The 19585-nt window shown below is 21.7% G+C and overlaps 5 protein-coding genes across 5 annotated transcripts; 3 read left to right on the top strand and 2 right to left on the bottom strand. All coding sequences in view use genetic code 6, as the record gives it.

Moving 5' to 3' along the window:
• Window positions 1–2973: 2973 nt before the first annotated feature.
• Window positions 2974–4602, bottom strand: TTHERM_00920780 (CCT motif protein; the record flags this gene model as incomplete). Its single annotated transcript, XM_001027872.1, has 1 exon — window positions 2974–4602. One exon carries the CDS (start codon window positions 4600–4602, stop codon window positions 2974–2976), a length of 1629 nt encoding a protein of 542 aa, XP_001027872.1.
• A 4049-nt stretch (window positions 4603–8651) lies between these two features.
• On the bottom strand, window positions 8652–12241 carry TTHERM_00920790 (ATPase, histidine kinase-, DNA gyrase B). Its single transcript, XM_001027873.3, has 3 exons — window positions 11938–12241; window positions 9388–11777; window positions 8652–9150 (listed from the first exon to the last, which is right to left on the bottom strand). Exons 1-3 carry the CDS (start codon window positions 12046–12048, stop codon window positions 8856–8858), a joined length of 2796 nt encoding a protein of 931 aa, XP_001027873.3. The 5' UTR covers window positions 12049–12241; the 3' UTR covers window positions 8652–8855.
• Window positions 12242–15247: 3006 nt separating this feature from the next.
• Window positions 15248–16015, top strand: TTHERM_000920799 (transmembrane protein, putative; the record flags this gene model as incomplete). Its single annotated transcript, XM_012801038.1, has 1 exon — window positions 15248–16015. The coding sequence occupies one exon, from the start codon at window positions 15248–15250 to the stop codon at window positions 16013–16015; it is 768 nt and encodes a 255-aa protein (XP_012656492.1).
• Window positions 16016–16736: 721 nt separating this feature from the next.
• TTHERM_00920800 (hypothetical protein) lies at window positions 16737–18390 on the top strand (the record flags this gene model as incomplete). Its single annotated transcript, XM_001027874.2, has 5 exons — window positions 16737–16740; window positions 16810–16895; window positions 16944–17129; window positions 17185–17276; window positions 17460–18390. 5 exons carry the CDS (start codon window positions 16737–16739, stop codon window positions 18388–18390), a joined length of 1299 nt encoding a protein of 432 aa, XP_001027874.2.
• A 391-nt stretch (window positions 18391–18781) lies between these two features.
• On the top strand, window positions 18782–19046 carry TTHERM_000920819 (hypothetical protein; the record flags this gene model as incomplete). Its single annotated transcript, XM_012801039.1, has 2 exons — window positions 18782–18903; window positions 18956–19046. 2 exons carry the CDS (start codon window positions 18782–18784, stop codon window positions 19044–19046), a joined length of 213 nt encoding a protein of 70 aa, XP_012656493.1.
• Between the last annotated feature and the right edge of the window lie 539 nt (window positions 19047–19585).

The raw sequence follows: 19585 nt of genomic DNA on the forward strand, positions 1-19585 counted from the left end.
TCTAATTTTGCGGAGAATAGATAAAATAAAAAGGGAATAGGTTTTATTTCAATTTCTTTATGAATAGCAATGAAAATATAGTAACTCAATAGAATTTAAAAATTTTTTTTTAGTATTTTTGTGCAAGTAAAGCATGCCTAACAAATATATAATGTACAATCGAAATTGAAATTTTTGATATTTAAAAATGAAGTTTATAATATAAGTCTATTTTAATGAAGTGGTTTTTTTCTTTTTAATTTTGGATTTTTTAAAGTTACAGTAAATGAAAAAGCTTGGTTTCTACTTATGCATGAACGAATAAGAATTAATTAAAAAAAAGAAATGTAATGTAATAATATAATTGTTATTGTCATCCCCTATTCAATAGCATTTTAATAGCCAATCTTAATCTTATAACTATTAATGAATGTTCAATTGTTTCTAATTATTTAAAAAATCTGATCAATCTTTTCTATTTTATTGAATAAGGTTATAGAAATAAATTATCTTTTATATCTTTTATGATAAAAATAATTTGAAATAACTGAAAAAGATATTTTTATGCAAAAATTTTTTACAGATAAATCCGTTCGTTCTAAATTATTTTCTAATTTTTAAAAACCTTCGCTTAAAATTTTTTTGAGAAATAGCCAAATCAAAATTTTAAAAATAATCTTTTATATATTATTGGATAGGAAAAATCTTTCTAATTTATTAGAATAATTAATATAAAAAACTAACTATTGATTTTTTAAATAAAATCATTCACTTTGTTAGTAAAAACAAACTTAATTGTAAACAAAAATTTAGATATAAATTATAAATTTTTGATGAGCTTGTCTATAATAATTGCTATTTTGCCTTAAAAAATTACAATTATTAATATTACCTTCATCTATTTTAGGTGGATTAATTGTTTTTACAGACAAAAATAACAAGTGTTTGTAATAAAAAGATATCCTTGGTTTTCGTTGAAAATATGTTTAATAATAATAATTCTCATTTTGATGCAACAAATAAATAATATAAATCAAATGTAAAAATCAAAAAAAATTATAAAAATTAATTCTTTTTTTAAAAATGCTACTAAATTTTTCATATTTTATTTAAATTTTGATTCGAAGTGTATTGATTTTAAAAATTAAGGAATTTGTATGAGTATATTTGGTTAGTTAGTAGGTTATATACTCATTCAATCCTAAGCTTGCATGAATTATTTTTAAATTAAATAATTTGTTTTTCATAATAATTTCTCCAGTTATTTAATTTTCTGCACAAATATAGACTATTACATTTAAAATTTTTAAAGTCCAGTAATTTAATGAGCTCCTTTTTTTACTTTTTTGTAACGCTTGAAACTCTATCCAAAACATAATTATAGATAAATTTTTATATATTTTTAATTATTGTGACATCTTAGTGTAAATCGCAGAGTATTGAGCATATCTTACTATTACAAAATAATGCTTACTAATATTAGATGACGATCTCATTCGCAAGCAATATTGAAAGAAAATTCAATTGTTTTTATTTAATTAAGAATGCTTGTTTTTACACACTTTTTAATTTTCTATTTTGTTATTCTCTTTAAAAAAAATAAAATTTTCAAATCAGTTTTTTAAAAATGGAAAATTTTTCTCTTTTCTACCATTAAAAGAATCAGAGAAAAGCATAATAGGAACAACTTTAAATTCTATAAGTGTATTTAGTGTATTTTTAAACTAGAAGTGATAGATTTTACATAAAACAAGACTAATATGTTAATAGGATTATTGACTTTTTTTAAACCTGAATTAAATAAATTGTCAGGTTAAAAGAAACAAAAGAATATTAACAATTAGCTAGGTTGAGAAAATTTAATTTATTTAGGAAAAAAGTAGAAGAAGAAAAATTTCGAAATTTAACTAGGATAGAAAAAAAAAAAATCAAACTAATAAGAAGAAAATTCAATTTTTATTTTATATTTTCTTAAATTTAAATATTTTCAGTAAAATTGAATAATCGTCACCTCATTGATGATAATTTGAAAATTTTGTTCATTGCTAAATAAATAAATATTCTGATAAACAGTTGATTTCAAAGTTAAATAAAAATAATTTTTTTTGTATTCAATTATAGAACAATAAATTATTAATTTATTTATTAATTATGAAAGTTAGAAGTTTAAAACAAATTAAAATATGAATAAATAGTTAATTTAGATTATAAAAACTCTTAAATGTATATATAACTCTTAATTTATAATATATATATATATATAAATATATTTATTTTTTACTAATTTCTTGTTTATATCAAACAATTTGGTTACTACAGTTGAAAGTTAAATTGTAATTCTAAGTAGAGTGAGCGGTATTGCACAACTTGTAAGCTAAATAGTTTCTTGGTTCGCTTGCTTTTTAAAATTTATTTGGTTAAGATTAAATTTTTGATAGTATTTTTAATTTTTAAGCAAGACTATTTTAATTTGGTGAAAAAGACAATTATTCTTATGACTCTAGTCTTTTTTCTTTTCTAAAAGCTTTAGCTAGTATTTTTGTTGCATATTTTTTCCTCTACTCAATTCCTTACGTATGTGATTAGTTATTAAAGGTGTTTAGTAAAATTTTAGTAAATCTTGTAGAATGAAAGCAAATTGAAAAAAGGAATAATTTAAGTTAGGATAGTGATTGTTATTTTTTTAGCGTTTATCATAAGCGCTGCCTATGCTAATGCTTACTTGATTTAGTTTATACACAGTTTAAATATATTATAATAATTGTTTGGGTTTTTATATTTGTTTGTTTATTTATTTATTCGTTTCATGAGTCCTAGAATCAAGAAAATAAGAAAAAATAATTAGAATAGATTGTTTTTATTGGTTATTATTAAATTGAGTCTTTATTTTAGTATTGAGAATGTGGGTATTTAGAAACTAATTATAAGTCTAGATGTTTTTTTCCTAATTACTTAGTTAGTTAAAAGTCAATTCTAAAACTTTATTAATTTATTTCAATTTTAAGTACTTGAAATTTTTGAATTTTCGCACATAGAACTGTATTCTTCATCTTGATAATTCATAGAAGAAGAGCGATTATTAGCAGAAAATTTAATCATTTCTGTTTAGCCTCTTTTAATCAAGCAGAAAACTTATTGTTTCTTTTAAATGCGCTTGACAATTTGCTACATAGTTTGAGTTGTGTGGATTTAACGATTCTTTAATAGCAACTATTCAATTTGATTCAAGATTTCATTTTTAGAGATGGCTGGGTTTAGATCGAGGTTTTAAAGTTTCATTTTGCTGTTCATAAAGTCGAGACGTAGGTTTTTCTTAGCATTGAATGCTTCTTAGTTATCTCCTATAAGTTCTTTGATTTTTTCAGTGTCTTTCTTAGAAATGAAACGTCCCTTAATACGGAGACGAGAATCAGCGACTTTCTTTCTGCAGTCGTAAGAAATCTTGCGCAACCAGTTTCTTCTTTTGTTCTTATATTTTTCAATTTTAATTAAACGCTCTTGACGTTTTCTTTAAATTTCGAATTATTCATCGTTATTTTATTAATTTATCAAGATATTGATGTCTAGGTTTTAATTATTTCCATCACTATTTTAAGACTATTTAATTTATTGCTAATTTGATGAAAATACACCGTTATCGAAGTTTTATTGGTTTAAAGTTTTAGTGATAGAATTAGAATCCATTTGATTCATTTCACTTGATTGTTGATTTTTACTTTATACTGAGTTCATAGCATCTTACTGCTCACTCTATTATTGAAAATTGTTTTTCAAATTTATTGGTTGTGTGTTTAACTAATTTAATTGGGGAGTACAAATACTGTCATCTTCTTTCTTTAATTAGGGAGATATTTATGCAATAAGTTGTGGAGAAGCACTTGCTATAGAAGGAATGAAGCTTAAAGTCCTGGATTCATAGTTGTTGTCATTGCCTTTGGGAGATTAGGATTAATTTAACAAAGCAGTCTTTTGCTTTGACTAAAGTTAATTTTACACTTCATTTAAATATGATGATTATGCAACTTGTGTTGTACCATTTTTGTTTTACTAGAGGAGGAGTTCAAGGAGCAAGTTATTAGTGTTTGGTTACTATTATTAAACGAATTAGTTTTAGATGCTCAAATCATTCAATCCAAATACTTAAGACAATGGATTTTGGGTTGATTGTTAAGATTGTTACTCTAGTTTGATTAGTTCAGTAATTAAAGCAAGCTTATATTACTCACGTTATTGATCTTATTGCTATTGTTGCTATTTTATCAACTATATTTATTGCAAATACTCGAGCTGCATTAAAGCAGATTGATTCATTTGGCTCATACCACCTTGAGTAGGATTTTGTTAGAGTGAAGAATTTTAATTGAGAGCAAAATTATTTGAATTCATACAATTGTTCATGTTACTACCAAAAGGTTCCATAGAAGTTGAAAATTATGATGTTGCGACAGAGTTAGGGGTTTGTTGATTTTAAGATTGAGCTTGAAGGATATTAGGAAAGAGTGAAGCTGCGAGGCTGATGTCATACAAGGGATTTAAAGTATTTGAAGCTGCAGAAGAAGTTAAAGAAGCAAGAAGTGGTGCTTGCTAGTTATTGAGGTATTATATATTTTCAAAAAGACTCATTTTTTATTTATTTATTTGTATTATGATTAGATACTTAGAGTTTTTGATTTTATTACTATGAGAAGAGTTTAATAATTCAGAAGGTATTTTAATGTTTCAGTGGCTTTAGATGAATTATTTGTTTTACTAGTATTTTTGAAATTTGTAAGAATTGATTGTTAATAAATTAGATTGATTTATTAATTTATGGTTTAAGTATTTAATTAACTTTTTTTTGTTTGTTTGTTTGTTTTTTATTTGCTTGTTAGCTGGTTTTTCTTACCTTTTTTCGAGGTAATATTAATTTTTTCTTTTAATTAATTTTCTTTTTTTTATAATAATTATTATTATTTTCCAAAGGATTGATTTCTCTATTTAATAATAATTTTTGAGATTGGTCTATATTGCTATCAATTTAAATATAACATTAAAAAGAAGGAAAATTAGAGGCCAAGAGAATTAATTAGCTGTAAATCAAAATAATTTGCCTATAAAAGTCTGATTTGATCATAACCTTCTAAAAAAATATTACTAAAATTTTGATTTGAAGATTGGTTTACCACCTTCTTTCTTAAAAATAAATAAATTTCTTATTTTAACCTATATTACATTTTTACCTTATTGAAACATTAGAACTCTAAAATTTAAATAAATTTTTAAGTTTATTGCAACAGTGCTAATAAGAAAATTGAAATTTACCCTTATTTATCACTTTGGAAACTATAACTAACTATGTTTTGCTGTTTTGGGGTTAAATTCAGTACAATTAAATTTTATTATAAATTTCTGAAATCATACTCATTACTATAATATCAATCAATTATATTCAGTTTCAGCTTATTCAAAATTTATTTTCGTAGTGCATGTGCTTCATGAAAAATGAAGGCAAGTTAAATCTAAATATTTTTTTATTAATTTTCCCTTTTTTTATAAAAGAGTAAGTTGGTTTCTAAGATAAATGAAAGTCTTTAGTAATTTAAGTTTAGCTAAAACAAATACAGCCCAAATTTGAAAAGCGCTATTATTCCTTAAATGAAAATTTTATGAATAAGTTATACTTGCAGTCCGAATACAATAATTATACAAATAGAGTTATTTTGATCGGGTAAGTACTTTCTTAATTTTCTAATTTATCAACTCAGTGGGGAAATAGATAAACTAGTAAATATCAGAAAAATTAAAGAAGAAAAAATTTTGATTATTTATATTTACTAGCAAAGGAAAAATGATTGGTATTTTTCCCCTTTAATTTACTTTTGAAGCGAACCCCTTAAGATACTGAAACAAAAAAAATTCATTTAAAAATAATTGCTTACTTAAAATAGCTGGCTAGTAATTTGCTTTTGCATAACCTACCATTAATAAATATGATTGCGGATATCATTTATTTATTCTAATTGTAAGAATTTTGCTCGATAAAAATTTAATAAACATTGCATAAACAATTCTATAGCTAGTTTAACTATTATTTTATTAAAATATTAATTTGTTGGCCCATTTTTTTGAATAGAAGTAAGATTTTATAGTTACCCTCCAATACTTTCTAAAATTAATGCTAAATGAAGATATTCTGCTTATTTTAAATACAAATTAAATAGATTATTTGTGTGTCGCACACTTATTTGCTATTTATTTTTAAACTAAAGGTCCATAAAAGAATAATCATTACAGTAAATTGTTCAGGTTTTTACAAATTTTCTCTGAAGCAGTTATTTAATAATTATCTTTATGTGAAAATTTACAAGCTGTTTTTTATTTCTGCTCTGATTGGAGTAAGATATTTATATCTATTTATTTATGAAATTAAGCTCTTTGATTTATAATAAGTTATGAGCCAGTATAAACATTTAAATATAAGTTATACTGAAATAATAATATCACCTTAAAGCTGAGATAGCTAAAATTAAAAATTTCAGAAATTAATTATTCTTTATAAATTAATTCCGAAAAGGATTATTTCCAATAATAAAAGAAATATCTAAATAGGTTGTCTAAAACTTGCTTCCTATAGGATTTTTATTTAGATTTTTTGCTTTGCTCAGTATTATACTTAAGATTAATATATTCAGAAAGATAATTTATCTTAGTGAATGCTCCTCAATTCCTACCAAATTTTTTTGATTACTAAGTTGAATAAAATACTTATTAAAAGATTAAGATCAATATAATCTAATATACAAAAGCTACATGTCTTACTAATTTAATTTAATTTGACTTTCTATTCAAAAAAAGGTCAGTAAACAAGCACATCTTGCTTAATTATTTAATTATGATTTTTACAATATTATCATAAATAACCTTTAGATATAATACAAATTAAACCAATAAAAGCAAAAAAAAGGTTATAAAAATTTACTTTCTATCACTTTGATTTATAAAAATAATAATTTTTATTTTACATAATCTGAGAACATCTCATTTTTGATGAAAGATAACTATTTATAAATCAAATTATTTGAGATGAATAAAAAATAAACCTAAAAATTGTCTTGTATAAAATATTTTTTTTTATTTGAAAGGTTTTTGTTATTTTTGTAAAAATATTAGAAACATTCTAATAAGTATAAAAATGGTTAATAATTTAATGATTAATTAATATAGAATTCTCATTAAGAATAGTGGGGAAATAATTAAAAAATTCACTAAATTAGTAATAGAAATCGTCTATTCGAAACAAGTGAGTATATTTATTAGAGTTATTAGTTACGGAAAAGTAATTATATATGGTAAAAAAGACCAAATTATTTTAAGGAGGCTAAGCTTCTCAAAATATTAATTGGCTATTAATATTTTTAATAAAAAATTGTTTAGCTTTTTGGTTAACCTAAATAATTGCTCAGAAAACTTTATTAAATTTTCAATTTTGATTTTATTTTTTCCTTGATCAAAAATTTGTTTTAATTTTCATTCGAGCACTATCTTACTTAGTCTATGGATTTATTTTTGTCCTATCTGTCATTAACCAATGCTTTTATAATTAATTTTTGTTTAAATTGACGTATTATCAAGTATTAAAGCTTATATACTTACAATTACCAATTAGCTTAGGCCTAGTATTCATATAGATTCTGCATAGTAATAATGTAGATTTTTTTATTTTAGAATGCATTTTCTATATTTTTATTTTCGAGATAGATTACTAAATTAAACATTTAACAAAATCAAATGTATTTCTTTTTAAAATCAATTACAGGCTAAAATTCTAGTGTTTGTTTAAGGGTACTTTCATTAAAGTTGTATTCTAAAATTTTTATTGATGAATAATAAACAAATAATTAAGTGAATACTTTTTTCCCCATATCTTAATTTACAGATACATTGTACGTACTATTGCAAAAATTGGATACGTTAATAATTCTCAAAAGATATAATGACCGCAACTTAAATGCTTATGTTACAAAGGTTTTGATATTTAATTTAGAGACCCTAATTAAAATTTTTTTGGTGAGCAAATAAATAAATATTTACTTTATTTACTGGGAATACAATGATCAAATGTATATTGTAATTTCAGATTAGGTTTTATTATCTGATTTGTAATTACGAATAATATAAAGCAATAAAAGGTTTGCTTACAATCATTCTAATATAATTATTACTTTAATTTTTTACTTTTAAGATTCATTTTTAAGGATAAAAATAAAATTTAATTGATTTTCAGTAAGGCCTAATTTTTTCTTTTTACAATAATCCCAAAGAAAATATTCAAATTGTAAATTGTTGCAAATGCTCAAAATTTTATTTTTTAATATATTTAAGGCGTCTAAGTAAAATAAAATTATCTCATTATTATCAATATTTTAAAATTCTTATATCAATTTTTATATTAATCTAATCCAAAATAGGATAGGAAAGTGTCTACATAAAAAAATATTATTAATTCTTCACATAACTTTGCCAAATAAAAAAATATGAGTAACACATAAAATAACTTCACATGATAAATATAAAAGTTAAATTTTGTAAATTTTATTCATTTCTTATAAAAGAAAAATCCATTTCCAAAATAAACAAGTTTGAATTAATTTAGCATAATTTATTAAGATAAAAAATCATCCATTAGCAATTTAATAATTAATATATCTGATTTTTTTTCTCAATATAATTTTATTAATTATTCAAAAAATTTTCTAAGGAGATTATTATCTATTTCAAAAAGGATAAAATTAAAGTTACACTTCTTTATTGCAAACGTATTTTTTATTAATTAATTAATTGATATATTTTTGTTACATTTTATTGAATTTATTATTCTATCTTTAGAATTTAAACATTCAATTAAACTCTATATTTCTAAGGGAAGATGTGATTGCTAATAAAAATTTTATGTCGTTTGCCCATTTTATTAATACTTATTCTAATTACTTTTTTTTGACAGGTTTTTCTATTTAATAATCAATTTTATACTTTTTTAGGTTGCTTTCTTGATATTCATCATTCGCAGATGATGCTATGATAACTGTCTTTGGATTATTAATTTTATCTGATAATATTTTGTGGATTTAGATTGATGTCTAAAAACCATCTAGCAAAGGCATCTCTATATCCATGAATATCAAATCATATTCTCTATTTAAAAAGTTAAAATAAATATTTAAAATAATAATGAAATTAAATAAATAAATAGCTTTATTTATAAATTATATTTGGGGATTAAATAAATAAATTTTATTTGAATATTTATTTAGCCTTTTAATTTATTTTTACCATAAATTTAATAAAAATTTTTGATTTTTGTAATTATCTTGAGATAGTAGTAAAGAACGTTTCTTTTATTTTAGACAATAATAAGAAAGTATTTTTTACCTGCAGCCGCATTCTGAATTTAAATTTAGATAATTTTATACTTTTTCTATAGCCTATTCACCATCAAAAGCTACATCTATTGAAGAATAAAAATAAGTGCTCAAAAATAATTTCAAAGCTTAAACATTGAATTGATTATCATCTACTATTAAAATTCTAAAACAATCACAAGTATTTTGGATGTTCTCATAGAAATGTTTAATCATATTTATTGTATCTTTCTTGCCAATATGTGTTTTTTTACGGTAATCAGATAGCATATCCTTATTAGATCTTGACTTAATTTAACTTATTTCATTTGAGAAGCTTCTTTTATAGAAACTGCTTTTCCTTTCAAAATTTTATTGGCTTTATTAAGTTGCAAAATCTTTTTGATAAATATCTGAATTTATTGTGCTTTCTGATAATTTTTAATTTATTTCAACTATAAATTCTTCATCATAATTTTCTAATTAAGATATTTCTTGAATGCTTGCATTTTGATTCTTTTCATCTTCAATGCAATTTTTCATCTAATCAAATGTTGAATTATTCGTTTAATTGATTTATTATTATTATTGATCTTGAAAATTAGTTAATTCTTAGACAATGATTTCATTCCTTTTTTAAAAATCAAATTGGTGTAGTTTTGAAATCATAATTTAAGTATTGAATCTATTTTAGACTCTATGTGTTTTCTTTATTTGTGGCTTTGCTTGCTGTAACTGTTACTATGATTAAACTATAGCACTCAATTAACTAAATTTTCTATTATTTGATATGTTATTGTTACTGGTATCAGGCAATGATCCAAGTTTTTGTTGGCTATTTGTCTTGTGAGTTTTATCTAAATTGCTTAATTGGTCAAAACGGATGCTATTGTAACTTAGATTAGTCATATAATCAAATATAGAGCACTTTTTTTCTCTTTACTCACTTTTTATTTAAGATTGTCTGCTTGATTTTCTACATATATCTTTATTTACACATTAAGATTTTTACGATTCAGGAGATGATTAAGAAGAAGAGTAAGAAGAGGATGATAAAGAACTGCTATCATTTTTTATATTTTGAGATGAGTTTTTCTTTTTCTGATTTTCTTCCTGTAAATATTTATTTGAAGTACTGATTTACTTTAATGAAGAGGATGAGCACATTTCTTCTTTTTTATATGATATGTTTGTCCTCGTATCTACCCCTAAATCAGATGAAATCTTTCTAATATTGCCACCACTTATATTTGGTACTCCTTTACTTGGATTATTTGTAAATTTTTAACCTCTTTTTTATATGTTAGACTCAACAAAATTTCTTTCTTATTATATACAGAATTTCGATATGTTTTAATTTGGTAAAATTTAACCATTTTATTAACAAATCTATTTTTGGCTAATCATTGATCTCGATTTGCTTCTTTTTCTCTGTTTCTCGTCTTTTTTACTGTTTTATTTGCTTTACTTTGGGTTGCTTCTATCTTTTTTATAATATCCGATATAATTTTCAGTTTATTTTAATATTTATTTATCTTCTAAGTAAAAACTAAAAGTAGAGCCTTGTCCTACTTGACTCTAAACTCTGATTCCTTGGCCATTGATACTGATTCCTTTAGCTAATTAATTTGAAATATTAAGTCCTAAACCGCAGCCACTACTGTTTAGTTATTTATTCTGGTTATCTTAGATCTTATTAAATTAGTTAAAAATCTCTTCCTATTTTTCTTATGGAATCCCTATTCCTGTGTCAATAACCTAAATGTCCATTCTGACAGGTTAAGTATTTATCAAAGTTGTTTTTAAAGTTATACTTCCTTTTCTTGTAAATTTTAAAGAGTTTCCAATCAAATTAATCAAGATCTATCTTAACCTGTTAGGGTCAGATATAATATATCTAGGAATGCTTTTATCATAGTCTAAAATCATATCTATCCCCTTCAATTAAGCTTTTTATTTTAGCAATTTTATAGTTTCTTTTAAAAGCTTTGACAAACGAAATTTCTAAAAAATAAATGTAAATTTTCCTGCATTTATCTGTGCAAGATCCAAAATATCATTTATTAGACTTAGTAGCAAATTACAGCTATTTATTGAAGGCCTTAAATATTTCTTATTCAGTTCTTAATTTATTTTTTGCTATAATTATTCAAGCATCAGCATAATACAATTAAGAGGTGTTCTTAACTCATGAGATACCTAAGCTATCATTTGAGTTTAATATTTTTTAGAATTTTCATCTTTACTTCTAGAACTTTAAATAGCAGCTTCTTTAATTAAAAATAATATGCTTGGCATATTTTCATTCTCATAGCTCAAGGAATGTTTTTTACTCAATTTAAATAATTTAATTTAGTAGATTTTGTCATCTATTTAAACAAATATGTTTGATGCATCTTCACTTTATAATAAGTTTTCTTTCTTTTAAAAGAATAGATTTTATTATCAATTATCAGAAAAATTTAATTAATATTTTTAAAATAAAAAATAATAAATTTAACTGATAAATCAATGAATGGATGGATGGATGAATAATTTATTTTTTGATAAAATATAAATAATTCTAATTATTTTAACTTACTTTTTTAATCTGGTCTTTAATTTTTTCATTAGCATTTGTCTGATTTACTTTTATATTTGATAAAAGGGTTTGAAATTTAATTTGATAGTCCAGGTCTTATTAAACATTCATTTTATTGTCAGTAATAGCTGATTAAGTTTGAAAGTTAAAAAATATGCTCTAAGATCTAAGTTTTTAATTTTTTTGAATCTGCTATGGTGATACCAGAATCTAATAATTTTAGTTATTTTAAATAGTATTTACATTTTATTATTGATTATCTATATTGGTTATTTTTGAAATATTTTTAGTATCAAAAGCTTTTATGAGAATATCATTTAAATTTTAACAATTTTTTAAATTGAATAAATTATTGATATCTTTTAAAATTTATTTATTATTTTAAGTGATACAGTTGTTTTATTATTTAGAATCTTATTAAAGTTTATCCTGATTATTTTCATTTTTAGCTGATTATTCATATTAAATTTAGTTTTCTATTTATAACTCTTTATTATTTACTGAGATGAAACAAATATTATCTTAAGTCACGCTAACTATTAAAATAATAAAAAGAAATTTGAAGATTTAATATTAAATACAATCTAATTAAATATATATTAACTTATATACCTTCAAAATTGTTTTGCATTGTTTAATCCAATGATTGATCATTGGAATTCATATTAGTTTAATTATTTGCTCTGTAGTTTATGGTTTACATATTTTCACTTTTATCTTAATTAACAGCCTTTTATTATTAAAAATAACTCTAAATTTTATTTTTATAAATGAAAAAAATATCTTATGTTTTTATAATTAATTTTCAAGTTTTTATTATTTTTGTTTTAGAAAATTTGAATTAAAAATAATTTACATCTTTGATGATTAGCTTTTAATTTTATTAATTTCTTAATACTGTTGTATCAATTTTATTTTAATTATTCAACTAATTTATATTCTAATTTTTCTTATTAAACTTGCTAATTTCATATTGGTTACTTTCTATTGTAGCATTGTTTTCATATTACTAGTTCATATTAATTACAATTTCATTTGGTTAGTGAGATGTGTCGTTTTATCTAAATTAAATATTTTGTTGATTTAATTTTCTTTCATATATTTCATGATTCTATTTGTTTGATGCATGATTTTTCTCTGAATTATTAAATGTTTGATTTTATATTTTGAGTGAAAGAAGCTAATCCTTCATACTTTTTTTATCTTAACTTAGTAATTATTTAGCCTTCTCATTAAAATATTAAACTTTTCCTTACTATCCTATTAAGAATAATCCTTCAGACACTAAATTTAAGCTTGCTTCATAAAATTAAATTAGCTTTGATTCACTTTTTATATTTTTTTAAATGGAACTTTATGAGATTTTTATAGTCTCAAATAAAAAGAATTTTATATTAATCAATAAATAAAATATAATGCTAAACGTAAGACAAATTATTTTAGCTCTCATTATTTGGTCATTTATATTTATTTCTCTATAAACATATTCAAAATTGTTTTAGCTTTAAGCTGATACCACTTAATAATCACTATTTTCAGCTGTTAAAAAATAATAAATTGAATATTTATATTTAATATCAGGTATCCCAATGTTTTAAAGGTATAACAATCTTATTGCTAAATAGAATATTTAGAAGCTAGTAGATAACAGCTTATATTAACAGTAATTTAAGCACTTCAAATAGCAATGAAATAAGTAAAAGTATATTGCAAACATCCAAAAGTTATAAATAAAAAACAAGTTAAAGCACTGAATTATTATTATTTCTATTAGTAGAGTTAAAATAATTTACATTCTTACAATAGTTATAATCTCTATATTCTTCATTTAAAAATTTTAAATCCTTCCTTTTTAGTATATTATTATCTCTATAATTTGAGCCATTATGAGACTAAAAGTAATGAATAGACTTTAATAGGTATCAGTAGATAAAGAGATATAAATAGCATTTACTAAAAATAGTAAAAAGATCAGAAACTCAAAAAATTAGAATACTTATTACTCTAAATTTTAAGTATAAATATTTTTCTCTTTCTCTTACTTGATGCGAAATCTTTAATTCTCATTTATTTTAAAGCTAAAACTATTTAAAGCTGTTTTAATTATACTTTTTAAAGTGGTTTAAGGCTAAATATTCATTAGCTCTACTTTTATAGTATTATTTATATTCTAAAAAAATTTAATTAAATGTAATTACAGCTCTTTCTTAAAGCATAGATTAATTAATTTCATGATGTTTTATTTAACAATTACATTAGACAGTGATAATACACAAAACTTATTATAAAATTTTTTAATTTAGAATAAAAAGTAGAGGTCGCTTACTAAATTTGATGACGAATAAATATATTTTAAACTTAAACATTAACTTTTTAATCAATTACAAATTTTTATTGTTTTAGTTGAACTTTATTGGTTAAATTAGTCAGCAAAACAGAACTTTATTTATTTTTAATATTATATATTTTCCTTTTAAATGAATAAGATCGTTTTTATTTTTATAAAATAAATTCACTTAAAAACTGATTTAAAAAGTAATAAAAATTTTTATTTTGAATATTTCTGTCTCTAAAACAAGTAAATATATTTATAAATTGTCAAATTTATATTTAAATGTGAAATTTATTATTAAAATTCAAAATTGTTTCTTTATTTTTAAATTTTCCTTTTAAATGAATAAGGAAGTAGATGCATATTTATATATAATAAGATTGTTTTTATTTTAAAAAATAATTTCACTTTAAAACCGATTTAAAAATAATAAAAAATTTTTATTTAAATAATTCAGTCTCTAAAACAAGTAAATATAAAAAGAATTTATCTAATCTATATTTAAATGCGAAACTTATTATTGATATTCAAAAATGTTCCTTATTAAAAATTCCTATGACACTATGCATATCATGTGCTGAAAACTAGAACGGCCAGCACATTTACATTGTTATCCCAATTATTTTAAAACTATAATTAACTAATCAATAAACTTAACCCTAACTAATAAAATTTTTAATAAATTACATTTTTAAATATTCATAAAGAAAATATTTATAGATTTTAATTTTTTAATACTATTTTTTAAAAAAAATAAGTTATTTTTTAATAGTTCAAAATTACTAAAATGGCTTGCAATGCCAAAACTCTAGCTCAATATGTTCTCTATTGAGCTGGGTATTGTTTATTTTTTATGAGAATTTCTATTATTAATTTTTAATATTCTTAATATCTATAGAAAAATTAATAACAATATTATAATAATTTTTGTAAATTATTAAAAGTACTTTAGATATTTCTTATAGAAAATTAGTATTAATGATTAGAATAGTTAAATAGCTAGCATAAAGAAGAAATAAATTATACTTGCAAGAGTGTGAAACATAACTATTTAATAAATAATATAACTGTTTCTTTTTCAAAAAATCCGATAGCGATTAACTCCATACTGTGTAAATGCTAAAGAGTTTAGAGAATTCTAAATCAAACATTCCCGAATTCAGATAATAAATGGAAACATGGATAAAAAATATTAACAATAGCGATTATCTACAACAATAACTAATATCTGATTACTACAAATAGTTTTCAATAGTGCTTCAAAGAAGAATATAGTCATTTGAAAATAATGAGCTTCTTTCTTGGAAATCATTGAATCAGTCAGATTTGGATAACATTTAACTCATTTGTTAGCAAAAAATAAAATTTTTAGAAGACAGCATAAAAATAAGGGAAGAATACCATATCAATGAGAATCTGTAAAAAGACAAATTTAAGGTGTTTTGGTGGAAAATATAAAAAAATAAATACAATAGTCCATTATATTATAAATTAATACATTATTACCCAATATACTTGTTGATTTCTTTCGTTATATTCTTTATTGTAGATTTAATAGTACTTACTAATCATAAGCGTTTAGATTAGTTATAAGTAGCCTTAGATTCCTAAATAAGTCAGGTTAAAGAAATAGTTGGTGGGATCATTTAAGATTCTTAGAAAAACATTAAACAAGTTCAACCTGAATCTAAACATATTTAAATAGCTCCTATTCATGATCTTTAGAAAACAAACATCAAAAACTGACTGAAAATAAATAAGTAAATAAATCCAGTAATAAAATTTTTAATAAGCAATAAAAATTATTCGCTAAATAGAAATAAATAATATAGATAGATCAATATATATCTATAGTGTTTCGCTTAACAAACAAATAAATAAATAAAAAATTGTGATTTATTTTGGTTTATATGAAGTTTACAAATTCTTAAATTAAATATTTTAATTTTTAAATTCAATTTTAAAATAAAATATTTATTAAACTAAATTAAATACTTTTGCTTAAATATCAGTAATAAAATTTTTAATATGAAATTATTCGCTAAATAGAAATAAATAATATAGATAGATCAATATATATCTATAGTATTTCGCTTAACAAACAAATAAATAAATAAAAAATTGTGATTTATTTTGGTTTATATGAAATTTACAAATTCTTAAATTAAATATTTTAATTTTTAAATTCAATTTTAAAATAAAATATTTATTAAATTAAATAAAATACTTTTGCTTAAATATTTGGATAAAAATTTATTATTTTAATTTATTTGGTGACAAACTAAGATCAATTAATCAATCATTTATTCAATTCAAATTTTAATTAGCTTGGATTAAATAATTAAAATTGTAAATTTTTTTTGATATATCTATTACTTGTAGATTCATAATAATTAAATAATTATTTGATGATTGGCAGTAAATAAATCTAACAGAGTTTCTGATATAAAAATTTTATATATTAAAAATGGGTAAATTTATTTTTTTAAAGTATATCATTTAAGATAACTTTTTAAAATGATATTTTGTTTAATTTACAGACAGTAAGCTAACTAATGACTACTTTATACACTTACGTTTAACAGACATATTAAACATGCATGAGATTTAATCTATTCTTCTTAAGGTATCAAAAAAATAACTATAAAGTAATTAATCATTTGTAATAATCTAGTTTTGGCATCTCGCGTACAGATATGATCCGAATAAAAGTGGATTAGCAAGCAAAATTACTTTTTCAAATTGTTTCATATATGAAATGAATGTCGATGCATACAAATAGTTTTTAAATTGTATCAATGAATCCTTGAAATTTATTATTAATTATAAAAATTTTGGTCTGATAGCTAATTATCTTAACGTAAATTATTATCATTAAATCTCTACCATAAAATAAAACGAACAAATTTTATTAGACAACAAATCCAAAGCAAGTATCTTATGAAACATTCGGCCTACATATCCTATAACTCTTTGGGAGCCTCATAAAATCATTAAATGAAAGCTAGTAAATTTTATTTTTTAATAAAATGCCTCTCTATATATCTTAATATAAAATTTTTTTACCAAAGAAAAATTCACAAAGGATTTATTTTATCACTTAAGTTTAAGCTTATATAAAAGATTAATTTTAGTGATTTATCTAAATTTAAAAATAAATTTTAATTTTTTAAATTAAAATAATTTAAAGGTTGCTTACTATTTTGAGAAGAGTTTATTTTGCTATTTCGTCATTTGATACTCTTGGTAAAGCTTAAGTGTTAAATATACAAGATATAAGACCAATTTAGATTCATGATATTATCAATTTTTAGCTTCCTGTAAGAAGTAAGTAAAACCTAATGACTCCTACAAAGGCTCATGATGAAAACGAAGAGCATTTACCTTCATTACTTGACTCATCTCAAAGATCGAATACAAATGCAAATTTTTCAAGTTAAAAAAGATAATAATAATAGTACAAATAAAAAAGCTACAATTTAAGTTAAAATAAATACTTTGATAATATGGAAAATCAGATACAGAATATAAAAGATGTCTCTTAAGAAGATGTTAACACTTTAGATGATTTTAATATAAAAACAAATCAATAAGTTATTAAATAAGATAATGTTTACCAGCAACCCATAAATCATATTTAATAAAAATCTAGAAATTAAATATAATCACCATCACAATATAATTAAATAACTCTCTCTAATTAAAGTAGCAACTTTTAAGAACTATTTTAGCCTTATCATATGAGATTATAACCTTTAAAAAAAAATTAAATCTAAGTACAGTAAGAAGGAACAGCATAATAAAATAACCACTCCAGTATGAATGAATAAAAAGAGTATAAGCGAAGAAGCATAAGCTATAACAATACAAATAGTTGGGGAAACACTACGATGAAAGAAAGGTTTGATAAAAAACTCAAAGCAATTCAAGAAAATGATAAAATTAGAAAAGAATTGAATAATAGCTTTTCTGCCTGCTATCCTTGTGAAGAAAAAATGAAAAACTAAAAAAAGGCTAATTTATCTTCGTTTGTATTAGGAGGTTATGACATTATTGATTACTCTGATACTATTAATAAGTTACATAGAAAGTTACTCAGAAAAATAATTTTAAATCGTTGATAAATTTATTTTTCATATCTTAAAAAGAACAAATAATATGAATAAAAACTTTTCTTTAATTTAAAAAAATTCTAAAGAATTTCTTTTTTCATTATTCTGTTAGAATTTAATTTCACATATTTTGCTAACAAGTAATATATATATTAATGACGCATATTAGAATTATTCTATTGTGTTCCTTTTCTATTTGATATATGTACCTCTATTTTAAATCCTTGATTGTAATCTTAATACTGTAAATTCAATAAATATTAAATCAAAAAATATTATAAGTTAATCTAAAATGGGAGCAAATATTACTGTTCCTGAAGACGTAAAATAGATATAAACCAACAAGAATCTTAAGTTTTAAGTCTTGATAGAATATTGCGGGTCCTGAGGGTATCAAAATATGTTCGACTACGCTAAAAAGTGCATTGAATAAATCTACCCTTCAGCAACAGTAGTCGGAAAATAAATAGCAGGATATACAGGATGTTTCGATATCTATGTAAATGGCAAAAATGGGACTCTGTAATACTTTTTTTATAATAAGCCTTATATTAATTTTTTTTATAAACTAAAGAGTTCATAGTAAAAATAATGGAGATGGTGGTCTTAGGGTTTAAAATGTTGGTTTAGTGATGCAAAAAATCAAATCAATTGTTGAAAAATGAGTGAATGAATGATGAAAATTGCATTTGACATAAAAGTATTTAAATACAATTTAATTGATATATTTTAAAAGTTTATCTTTTTACTATGAAGCACTAAGATGGAAATCCTTTGGATCATCTCGTGCTGAAAATTAAAAACTTATGGTTTAATAGTATAAAATATTTGTTATACTCTTAAATTCATTAAGTTAAGAAAAGAATAAACATAAAATATACTTTTAAATTATAAACAACACAAATGTTTTTTTCATATTTTACTTTTTATATATCTGTAAAATATTTTATTATTATCTTTTATAAATTACTTGACTGATATACTTACTTTTTAAATAAAACTTAAGAACTAAACTAATGGAAATTGCAAATAATTTTTAGATGGCTTCATTCATTTTTTAATGAAAAATATAAAAATTGTTAATAGTAGACAGATCTACTTATTAACAAATATATATTTTAATTATATAAGTAAAATGACTATTCAAAAATTAAAAAGAGCTAAAATTGATAAAATAACAAGTTTTAATTTTATTGGTTGTATC

Source organism: Tetrahymena thermophila (assembly GCF_000189635.1).
Source record: "Tetrahymena thermophila SB210 genomic scaffold scf_8253817, whole genome shotgun sequence".
Lineage (NCBI taxonomy): Eukaryota > Ciliophora > Oligohymenophorea > Hymenostomatida > Tetrahymenidae > Tetrahymena > Tetrahymena thermophila.